At 38.0% G+C, this 12,005-nt stretch overlaps 1 protein-coding gene across 1 annotated transcript; it reads right to left on the reverse strand.

Annotated features, from left to right (window-relative positions):
- Positions 1–4,769: 4,769 nt before the first annotated feature.
- On the reverse strand, positions 4,770–11,298 carry LOC132558788 (L-xylulose reductase-like). The gene is made up of 2 exons (XM_060223394.1): positions 11,267–11,298; positions 4,770–5,502 (listed from the first exon to the last, which is right to left on the reverse strand). The coding sequence occupies exons 1-2, from the start codon at positions 11,296–11,298 to the stop codon at positions 4,770–4,772; spliced, it is 765 nt and encodes a 254-aa protein (XP_060079377.1).
- Positions 11,299–12,005: the final 707 nt, after the last annotated feature.

Here is a 12,005-nt window from a genome sequence, read left to right on the forward strand (position 1 = left end):
TTTTTTTATCTTTCAAATAAGTGTTTGGTGATCGATATCTACCTAATATAAACCAAGTTATGATCTGACGAAATCGGAGTTACATGTAAAAATGGCCAGATAGACAATTCTCTGTCTGTTCGAATTACGCTCTCGTCTCCAGTGAGTTCCTTAATAATAATAATGACAAGATGTACGCTTTTGCCGGTGTATAGTAACTCTGACCTTGTCCACACCACGTGACCGTTGATGCTGTCATGTCTCGTACGTTGTAGAATTTCCACATTTACATCACGGTATTCACCTGATAAACATTAACCGCCGTGGTGTGACCTGTACCCAATCTCGACCTGGATCCAAAAATCCTCGGGAGTTACATCCCTTGTCACAATAATACATATATATGGACCGTAGGTCGAAATTAGTGCTAAATCTCTGTCCTCTTAATTTGTTTCTTGTGCAGATCGCTCCACGAAGTAATTAAAACCAACCTCCCACTTTGAAATAAAAAATCAATAATTCAGATATTTTCCTGATACTTAATTACGTCGACAGTTTTGTTTGTAAGTTTGCTGTTATTTATGATCCTTTATCTAACCCTGTCTAAGTCAGTCAGTTTTGTAGTAGAAGTTTGATTTAAAACCTGGTCTCGTAGGTTATCATTATCTACCTGGAATAAGAGAGTCGACTCATATTTTCATAATATTAAGTTAAAGTTAAGTTAAAATGTAATGGTAAACGATCCCCAACAAATTTGTATTTACCCTCTACAAAGAAAGAGAGAAAAAAGAGAGAAATAAGGCACGGCTATAAAGTACTTGTGTTGAAGCATTTCCATACGTTTATATAAAGCGTTCCAGAATATGAAAATTAGTGCTTGTAAAAAAATATTGGCCTCTCAGTTCACTAACAGAACAACAACTTAAATTTCTCTTAATCCTATAGGTTCCTACTCCCCTTTTCCTCAATCCTTCCTCCTATAGGTTCCTACTCCCCTTTCCCTCAATCCTTCCTCCTATAGGTTCCTACTCCCCTTTCCCTCAATCCTTCCTCCTATAGGTTCCTACTCCCCTTTCCCTCAATCCTTCCTCCTATAGGTTCCTTCTCCCCTTTCCCTCAATCCTTCCTCCTATAGGTTCCTACTCCCCTTTCCCTCAATCCTTCCTCCTATAGGTTCCTTCTCCCCTTTCCCTCAATCCTTCCTCCTATAGGTTCCTACTCCCCTTTCCCTCAATCCTTCCTCCTATAGGTTCCTACTCCCCTTTCCCTCAATCCTTCCTCCTATAGGTTCCTACTCCCCTTTCCCTCAATCCTTCCTCCTATAGGTTCCTACTCCCCTTTCCCTCAATCCTTCCTCCTATAGGTTCCTACTCCCCTTTCCCTCAATCCTTCCTCCTATAGGTTCCTTCTCCCCTTTTCCTCAATCCTTCCTCCTATAGGTTCCTACTCCCCTTTTCCTCAATCCTTCCTCCTATAGGTTCCTACTCCCCTTTCCCTCAATCCTTCCTCCTATATGTTCCTTCTCCCCTTTCCCTCAATCCTTCCTCCTATAGGTTCCTACTCTTATTTCCCTCAATCCTTCCTCCTATAGGTTCCTACTCCCCTTTCCCTCAATCCTTCCTCCTATAGGTTCCTACTCCCCTTTCCCTCAATCCTTCCTCCTATAGGTTCCTACTCCCCTTTCCCTCAATCCTTCCTCCTATAGGTTCCTACTCCCCTTTCCCTCAATCCTTCCTCCTATAGTTCCTTCTCCCTTTCCTCAATCCTTCCTCCTATAGGTTCCTACTCCCCTTTCCCTCAATCCTTCCTCCTATAGGTTCCTACTCCCCTTTCCCTCAATCCTTCCTCCTATAGGTTCCTACTCCCCTTTTCCTCAATCCTTCCTCCTATAGGTTCCTACTCCCCTTTCCCTCAATCCTTCCTCCTATAGGTTCCTACTCCCCTTTCCCTCAATCCTTCCTCCTATAGGTTCCTACTCCCCTTTCCCTCAATCCTTCCTCCTATAGGTTCCTACTCCCCTTTCCCTCAATCCTTCCTCCTATAGGTTCCTTCTCCCCTTTTCCTCAATCCTTCCTCCTATAGGTTCCTACTCCCCTTTCCCTCAATCCTTCCTCCTATAGGTTCCTACTCCCCTTTCCCTCAATCCTTCCTCCTATAGGTTCCTACTCCCCTTTCCCTCAATCCTTCCTCCTATAGGTTCCTACTCCCCTTTCCCTCAATCCTTCCTCCTATAGGTTCCTACTCCCCTTTCCCTCAATCCTTCCTCCTATAGGTTCCTACTCCCCTTTCCCTCAATCCTTCCTCCTATAGGTTCCTACTCCCCTTTCCCTCAATCCTTCCTCCTATAGGTTCCTACTCCCCTTTCCCTCAATCCTTCCTCCTATAGGTTCCTACTCCCCTTTCACTCAATCCTTCCTCCTATAGGTTCCTACTCCCCTTTCCCTCAATCCTTCCTCCTATAGGTTCCTACTCCCCTTTCCCTCAATCCTTCCTCCTATAGGTTCCTACTCCCCTTTTCCTCAATCCTTCCTCCTATAGGTTCCTACTCCCCTTTCCCTCAATCCTTCCTCCTATAGGTTCCTACTCCCCTTTCCCTCAATCCTTCCTCCTATAGGTTCCTACTCCCCTTTCCCTCAATCCTTCCTCCTATAGGTTCCTACTCCCCTTTCCCTCAATCCTTCCTCCTATAGGTTCCTACTCCCCTTTCCCTCAATCCTTCCTCCTATAGGTTCCTACTCCCCTTTTCCTCAATCCTTCCTCCTATAGGTTCCTACTCCCCTTTTCCTCAATCCTTCCTCCTATAGGTTCCTACTCCCCTTTCCCTCAATCCTTCCTCCTATAGGTTCCTACTCCCCTTTTCCTCAATCCCTTCCTCCTATAGGTTCCTACTCCCCTTTCCCTCAATCCTTCCTATAGGTTCCTACTCCCCTTTCCCTCAATCCTTCCTCCTATAGGTTCCTACTCCCCTTTCCCTCAATCCTTCCTCCTATAGGTTCCTTCTCCCCTTTCCCTCAATCCTTCCTCCTATAGGTTCCTACTCCCCTTTCCCTCAATCCTTCCTCCTATAGGTTCCTTCTCCCCTTTCCCTCAATCCTTCCTCCTATAGGTTCCTACTCTTATTTCCCTCAATCCTTCCTCCTATAGGTTCCTAATCCCCTTTTCCTCAACCCTTCCTCCTATAGGTTCCTACTCTTATTTCCCTCAATCCTTCCTCCTATAGGTTCCTACTCTTATTTCCCTCAATCCTTCCTCCTATAGGTTCCTTCTCCCCTTTCCCTCAATCCTTCCTCCTATAGGTTCCTACTCCCCTTTCCCTCAATCCCTCCTCCTATAGGTTCCTTCTCCCCTTTCCCTCAACCCTTCCTCCTATAGGTTCCTTCTCCCCTTTCACTCAATCCTTCCTCCTATAGGTTCCTACTCCCCTTTCCCTCAACCCTTCCTCCTATAGGTTCCTACTCCCCTTCCCCTCAATCCTTTCTGCAAAAGGTTCCTTCTCCCCATTGGTTGTGATGGCCTCGTAAATAAATATGAAAAATTGCATTTTATTATCCAAGAATGTTCATTATATTTATCAATACAAGAACTTAAACAATAATATCTTTTACCATGTGGTTAGGGTGTGTCAGGCATAATGTGTATGAAAAAAAATCACTCCTCTATCAACGAATGTTTCACTTCAAACTTAGACCACAGACAGCTTTGCTATCGGAGGATTTTACCGTTTTTGATCTTATTTTACCCTGTTCTTCATTGCCCTGGGTTGTGTCTGATGCAGTGTAGGAGGTGTGAAATTGGGGCGCAGAGCCGGGTTCTATATAATATTTATTCACTTTTCTGTTGATAAAAAATCCTTTCATCGTCACTGACGCGAAGTGATTTGAACTATATACCTATTAGTCCAAGGCTTGATGAAAACAATCTGTCAGAATCAACCTATCTAAGACGACGCACCTTTGACAAGTCGAGTTAAAACAAACATTAACAAGAGTGTGTCATACAAAGTATAAAAATACTTTCAAAGAAACGCCTATAGAGTTAACTGTACAGTGTGTTTATTAGTTATATTACTACATTACAATACTCAAATTATAACAAACTAATTCGTCCCTTGTCTGGTCTGGAATTTCAACCTACAATACATCGCCGCACCATCATCTTACAGAACGATTTTTGATGTTTAATATCTCTTCGACACTGTAGTAAATACAGGTTCACATTAATTTCCAGCAGTTCCATCACCGTATTACACCGTATATCATATATATATATCAGACACAAACAAGATCATTTCCGGATAATTTCTATGTCGGATAATTCTGGGGAAATATTTGTATGTAAGTCAAACTTAATTATCTACAATGCTTTTAATTTTACACATTACACGTTGTTTAAAAAATAAACAAATTATACATGCATATGATGAAAGTTTAGAATCCACGCAGCGTGTTAACAGGTTTATATTGAGTTGACTTTGCATGATTTATATGGATGGCGTGACAAACTTGGGTGTTTACAGGTAATTAATCTAACTTGTTTGTGCTATTGACAAAAAGCATTAAAAATCAAACCAACGAAGAAAAATATTCACATTACGAATTTCATAAAACTTAGACAAAAAAGTTTTTCAAGGTCAGAATACAATCCTTAAATAGCTACACTCTCGCAGTATCAGAAATAGGAGGTTGATACCGGAAACAAGCGACACTATTACACAACCATAAAGTTATTAGTTTGTATGTCACACAAGCCTTAGATAAGAATGCCAGGCATATCCAGAATACGTTTCTGATCTAAGTAGCTGTGTAGCCGCCATCTAACAGAAGATTGACCCCATTAATAGACGAAGCCGATCCGTTGACGAGAAATAAAACAGCTTCGGCAACTTCCTCTGACGTCAGCAGTTTCCGAGTAGGTGTAAGAACACGGAGTTTTTCTACGGCAGCTTCCGGTATGTGTTTTGTCATATCCGTGCTGACATAAGTCGGGTTCACAGAGTTGACCCGGATGCCGTGAGGCGCAAATTCCCGGGCCAAATTTCTAGTAATGGCGTCAATTGCCGCTTTAGTGGCAGCGTACACGGTGTGTCCATTAAGGGACCTATGTGACGCCATGCTGGATACGTTGACAATCGAACCGCCTCTTCCTCCAGCGACCATTCCCTTCCCTATGACCTGTGTGACGTTTATCATCCCTTTTATATTCATATCGATCATATTATCGGTCACTTCCTTTGGCATGTCTGTAAAACTCCCTGATAATCCGAAACCTGCATTGTTTACCAGGATATCAAACGATGGTAAATCATCAAGGGATTGTCTGGTGTATTCCCAGTCCCGGAGGTTGACGCAGATTGTGTCTATACCAGGAAGGTCCGTTCGGAGTCTTTCCAGATTATCTTTTGTTTTACTGACAGCAGTTAGGCGCGCTCCCGCGTTGTACAATGTATGGGCAATAACTCGACCAATGCCACGTCCGGCTCCTGTAACAATGGCTTTTTTACCAGCTAGCACTCTCGATACACTTCTGTAACAGAAAAAAATAACTACATGTTTGTTGATTGTAAAAAAGACAAACATTTCACACAGAATTAGATACAGTACAGCAAATAAAATACATGAATAACTATATTTGTACATATCTCGTGTGACCCTGCTTCCCCATGTCATCAGAATTAAACACACATTTAGTCTCAATGTAGATCTAAAAGGAAAACATAGACATGCCACAATTGATTGACAAAGTAAAATCAATCATCTGAATCCGTGTTATGACCATACACAGATCAAAGTATATAAGACTTTTGGTTAAGACAGCTAGACTACTTAGCGATTACGAAAGCTTAACATTGAGCTTAAAGGAAACCTTTAACGAGGCCCAACTAATTAGGAACGTCCGATCCGTGAGCTTCAGAATCTCAAACGTGTGTTGAAAATGGCCATTCATTCGATGTTAAGGTAGTACAGTGTAAATAATTTGCGGAAAACAGGGCTCAACTCTAAGCTAAACGGAGAACTAAATAAATCAGCAATACCCTATTAGCAAAAATGTGGGTGAAAAACTCTCCTGGTCTCATGATCTCATCGGGATTAATTTAACATTTTCAACTTCTTCTAAAAGCCCTTGAACCAATTTCAATGAAACAGAAACCTTCCCGTTACTGTGATGAAACAACAGAGTGAATTATACGGTCCCTACTCCACAGGGGTCTGAGGGACGTGGTCAAAAGGAAGGGGTCAAATTGTCTCTGGTTTGAAAATTCTTTTCAACACCCAGATATTGTAGAATCAAATATTCTACATGAATGGACGCATTTGAAGGTGATTTATCAAAACTGTGAATTTCATGACCCAATGGTGGCACATTTCCCCGTGGGGAGGTGCTAAAGTTTACTACAGTTTATACATGACCCAATGGTGGCACATTTCCCCGTGGGGAGGTGCTAAATTTTACTACAGTTTATACATGACCCAATGGTGGCACATTTCCCCGTGGGGAGGTGCTAAAGTTTACTACAGTTTATACATGACCCAATGGTGGCACATTTCCCCGTGGGGAGGTGCTAAATTTTACTACAGTTTATACATGACCCAATGGTGGCACATTTCCCCGTGGGGAGGTGCTAAAGTTTACTACAGTTTATCCATTAAAAAAAAATCAATTTTTGAGCAGAATTTGTATAATTTTCATTAGAGAAATTTCAAACCTGGTTAGAATTATTAGCGAAGGATGACAGCTTTATGGTATGCTTATATTTATCTTACCTGACTCCAGTGGCGGGGTACAAAGGGGTCAAATTGATTCAGATTTCAAAAATCAACTTCTCAACACACATATGATAGAATCAAATACACTTCCTCAATGAAAGTGTTAAGGTGCTTTACCAATATTGTGAACTTTCTCGCGGGGAGGGGGAAGCGTTTAGTATAGTTTATATAAGCAAAATAGGTTTTTGAACATAATTTGTTTAATTTCTATTGGAAATATTTCAATCTTTGACGGCTAGTTGGTTTGCATAGATTGATCCTTACTGGCACCTAGAGATTGATGGCAGGGGCAAAACGGGTCAAATTGATTTAAATTTGAAAACTTTTTTCATATTGCTTCATCAGGAGGATGTTAACTTTACTGTAATTTTATAGACAAGATAACATTTTTGAGCATAACGTTGTTTGCTTCCTACTGGAAATAACTTTGTAAGAATTATTAGGATAGGATGACAGTTGTGATGGTATGCACGTATTGACCTTGGCTTACTATCATCAATGTCACCATTTCTTTTTCATGACACTTGAAAGCTACTTAACCTTTAACCTTTATACTCAATATTGCTTATCTCAGGTTATCATCAAGGCCTTTAGGCCTTTGATATAATATAGATATAATACAGTCAAACTTCGTTATTTCGAAGTTCAAATGGCTACCAAAAAAGCTTCTCCTTCGTGGTAGGTTATATCGACGCTTTTATGTTTATAGCTGTACATAGTTAATGACACAGTATTCCTACCTGAATAAACACAACTAAAACCAAAGCACAAGTTTAAATGAATCGATATATTTTCATATTAAAACAAAACATTTTCATTCATGAAAAAAAAACCACTTTAAGTAGAAATCAACGAGGCATCGATAATGCATGCTTACGGTTACATTCGTGACCCCGTGACACGCAGTATGTGTATCTTACGGATCGATTGAATGAAACGCAGCATTTAAGTGGTCTACAAGTGTGTTGGTCGATGTTTTGACAACAGCTAGTCTGAATCAATCGGAAAATGCATGGTTGTCAAATAAATCACCGTGTTTCTCATGCTTTTATGCTTTAAACTGAAAAGTGACGTTTTGCGAGTGAATTAGATCATCTTACAAGTGATAGGATTTCCTCCGGTTGTTTTCAAAATTCCGTAAATTAGACCTAACTGAATATCATTACCGCCATGGCGGCAGTGAACATCAAACGACAACCCATTATCTTTGATTGTAAGCTGTTTTGCCGTGGCACTGTACCTGTGCGGTACAGGTAAAATATTTTGTCTGAATCATCAGGTGTCAGTAACTGTTATCATAGCCTAGGTCCATGAAAAAGTTGATACATCGAAAAGTTCGATTTATAAAACTTTGATTCATAATACGGTTAGTTAGTAGTTATATATATGAATAAAATTCAGGACCGAATAAAAACTTTGATACATCAAGAAATTAGAATCATCGAAGTTCGACTCCGGGATTGTTGTTGTGGATTTAGAGAAATGAAGCTCAATATGGACTTAAACAGAGCAATTCAAGTATGATTGAGTAATTAATAGTTCAACTAACACTTAATTGTAGATGAAAATCAGACTATGAAGTTTCCTTCGCAATGGTTTCATCAATTTATCCCGGGGAGAGGGAAGATATATCAAACTGGCGACCGATCACCCTTCTTAACACTGATTATAAGATTATAGCCAAGTTAATAGCAGAAAGAATAAAACCATTACTACAAAATATTATACATAGCGATCAGAGAGGGTTTATTAAAGGCAGGAATATAGAAGAATCAATACGATTATTAACTGATATTGTCGATTACACAGATATGGAGCAGAAGGGAGGTATTATTATCTTCTTAGATCAACAAAAAGCGTTTGATAGAGTGGAATGGGGTTGGTTAGAAAAATGTCTAGAGAAGTTCAATTTTGGAAAATCAATGAGAGAATATATAAATATGACCTATAAATTTTCAAAAAGTTGTATTCTAACAAATGGACACTTGTCTAAATTCTTCAAAATATCTCGTTCAGTAAAACAAGGGTGCCCTTTAGCACCAATATTATATATTATTCAGGCAGAGGCAATGGCGTGTTCAATAAGGAAAGATAATAATATAACTGGAATCGATCTACCAATAGTCAATGATGTAAAGTTACAAACTAAAATTAGCATGTTCGCGGACGACTCTCAACTATTTTTAAGTAAAGAAAATTGCATTAAATATCTTTTGAAAGTACTTGAATGCTACGAGAAAGCTTCAGGCGCACGTATCAGTAAGAAGAAAACAAAAGGTATGTATATTGGTAGTTGGAAGCAACGACCTCCAAACTACATGGAGATATCATGGGTGACAGACAACATTAAAGTTCTAGGAATTTATATGGGGTACAATATAGATAAAAAACGGGTATGGGAAAATAAAATAAAAAAATAGAAAGCATAATTAAAACATGGAGACCAAGACAATTGACACTAGAAGGAAAAACCCTTATAATTAAGTCACTGTTGTGTTCACAGTTGACATATGAATTAGCACAAAACACAATACTAAATGAATATAAGCGTAGAATAAATATATTAATCTATGAATTTCTGTGGGGAAGTAAAATAAACAAAGTTTCAAAAGAAGCTGTTTATCTAGAAAAGAAAGATGGAGGCTTGAACATGGTAGACCTAGATGTCATTATTGCAATAAACAGAATTAAATTAATATACCGTCTTATTCACTGTGATATCCAATCTTGGAACATAATTGGGAAAAATATGTTGCAAAAATATGATGCAGTATATCATGCAAATTATTTTTTATGCAGATGTAGTAACATTAAGAATTTAGAAATTAGCAAAATCTCAGAAATATATTTAGAAGGGCTGTTCTATTGGCAAAAGTTGCTGAGAACCACTTCTATTTCCACTTCAGATGATGTACTCAACCAGAACTTATTTGGAAACCACAATCTACTATTTAAAAACAGTCCTATATTTTATAAAGGGTGGGCAAGTAGTGGGATTACCAAGGTTCAAGATATTTGGGATACGGAACAGCATGACTTTATTACATCAGGAGAATTACTTAGAAAATTAAGATTAAAGAATAATTGGATATCAGAGTATACAACTATAAGAAAAGCCTTCTCTTTGGAATGGAAAAATATGCTACAAAATAACAATGGAAACAATAGAGCTAAATTCAAAATTACAGAAGATTTATATTTCATTTATGGTAAAAATTTGCTGGCACTAAATAAACTATTTAATAAAGCTATTCAAAATGTATTGTTTCAAACAGCAAATCAGATAAAATCTATTCAGAAATGGGATACAGACTACAATCTAGAGTGGAAAGCAGTTTGGCATTCATTAAACAGCAGTAGACTAGAAAAAAAAGTAAAAGATTTTCAGTGGAGAAGTATACACAGAATTATAACCACTGAACACAAATTGAAAGAAATGAAGAAATCAAATGGTCTTTGTAATTTTTGTAAGGAAGAACAAGAAACACAACAACATCTTTTTAGTGAGTGCAGATTGAGTGAAGAGGTATGGCTACAAATTGAAAGGTTATTGAATGAGTGTCTCTTTAATGTTTCAGTAGATTATCAGTATATTGTTTTAACTGATAAAGAAAGGATTTTTGGTATATCAGAATATCCAGAGAACATCAACAAACTCTGTAACATTGTAATTTTTCATTCTAAGTGGTTAATCTGGAAGGCCAGAAATTCAAAGAAATTTGAAAATGAAATACAAAATCCACTATCTCTAATTGGTAAGATAAGAAATGAGTTGAGAGACAGAATAGATATGATAATAAGGACAAATAGAGAAGATTTCAGATTCTATCAGTTGTTACATGCATTAAAAATACAGTTATAATGTTTGTCAACTATGTTATATCCTAGGTGCTGATTCTGTTTCAGAGCAAATTAAATGTGTTTTTACACATGTGCCCTGAAGTAATGATATATGAAAATATATATATATATATATATAAATCATATTTCTGTACCAGGTACTGAAATATTATGTGTAATAGGTATTATGATAAAGACAAGTGTTGTGAATGGGAAATACAAATATCTGTAATACATTGTACTGTATGAATTGCTAATGGAAATAAAAATTAGAGAGAAAAAAATTTATCCCGAATTTCTTAATTCGAAAGACGAAAAGCCTCCATAACTTCAATCAGTACTGTTATTTTAATATTCCCGAATTAGTATTAATTACTGATGTTCTCAGTGATTTTGAATAAATGTCAACTCTAGATATCACAAGGTAATTCTAAGTCAGAGTAAATTTATTTGAAATAGGACGATACGATTCTCTCGTGTTGATATTCGTCAGCTACATCAATATAACATTAAAGTATCACTAGCGTTTATGTATCTTTGAACAAAACAGTTTCTTAATCTAAAAGGCAATGTTGACAAGACTAGACAGTGCCTCAGATCGAATGGTAGTAATGTGTAAGGCTCAGAAGATATGATGATCAATAATGAAAAACATATCAAGCAAACGCATATTGATACCATACCTTTCCGAATGTATGAGAGAAAATCCCGCCATGTCTTATGTCAGATTTAAGCCAACTACTTGCTGTGTGATACTGTACCCTGGGTATTTAAGACCGATTTACATCAGATTAAATATCCCCTTTAAAGTGACATGTTCACATCTCACGCTCGGTTGAAATCGTCCGCTGCTACATAGCGACCAGTATATAGCACTGGGCGTTCGTTAGAGGAACATAACCCTGATTTTACACCAAACTTCATGGTAGGTTGATACTTTGCCTATAAATCATTGATACTGGATATGATATGGTCTAGTTGCCATTCATGTCGCAGTTGAATTACTTACTTAACACAACAGATATAACTTATTTACTTATGATGATGCGTGAAAATGAAGTTATTACAACTTACAGTCTTAACGCCCCGTTAACACATAAAAGGTCATTAGAACCATATTAAGATAACCTAGAATTTGATTAATCTCAACAGTTTCAAAAAGGGTCTTTAGAATTGTAATGTTACGATAAAAAATTCTCGAATAGACAGAAGGTCAATGCAGTCCAATTAAAAACGTTTAACGGTGAATGGCTCATCACATCCTATGCATCGATGGCGTAGCTGCTTCAGAAAGTTTACAAGAAGTCTCCAAACAGTGGCCAGGATGAAATCACAGGACATAACATGGGCGGTGAAAAAACAGGGAAATTTACTAGTTACACACAAACCCGAACCCGCGTTAAACATAAAGTAACGTAGACA

Source organism: Ylistrum balloti, unplaced genomic scaffold (genome assembly GCF_031769215.1).
Source record: "Ylistrum balloti isolate Yb309-2 unplaced genomic scaffold, AGI_CSIRO_Ybal_v1 Utg370826, whole genome shotgun sequence".
In the NCBI taxonomy this organism is placed as follows: Eukaryota; Metazoa; Mollusca; class Bivalvia; order Pectinida; family Pectinidae; genus Ylistrum; species Ylistrum balloti.

Bases quoted from the DNA above. Each gene is read 5' to 3' on its own strand.
- LOC132558788 (XM_060223394.1), bottom strand. From the start codon at position 11,298: ATGGCGGGATTTTCTCTCATACATTCGGAAAG. The intron at 5,503-11,266 runs GTATGGTATCAA...TTTCTGTTACAG, and splicing joins TCTCTCATACATTCGGAAAG to AAGTGTATCGAGAGTGCTAG.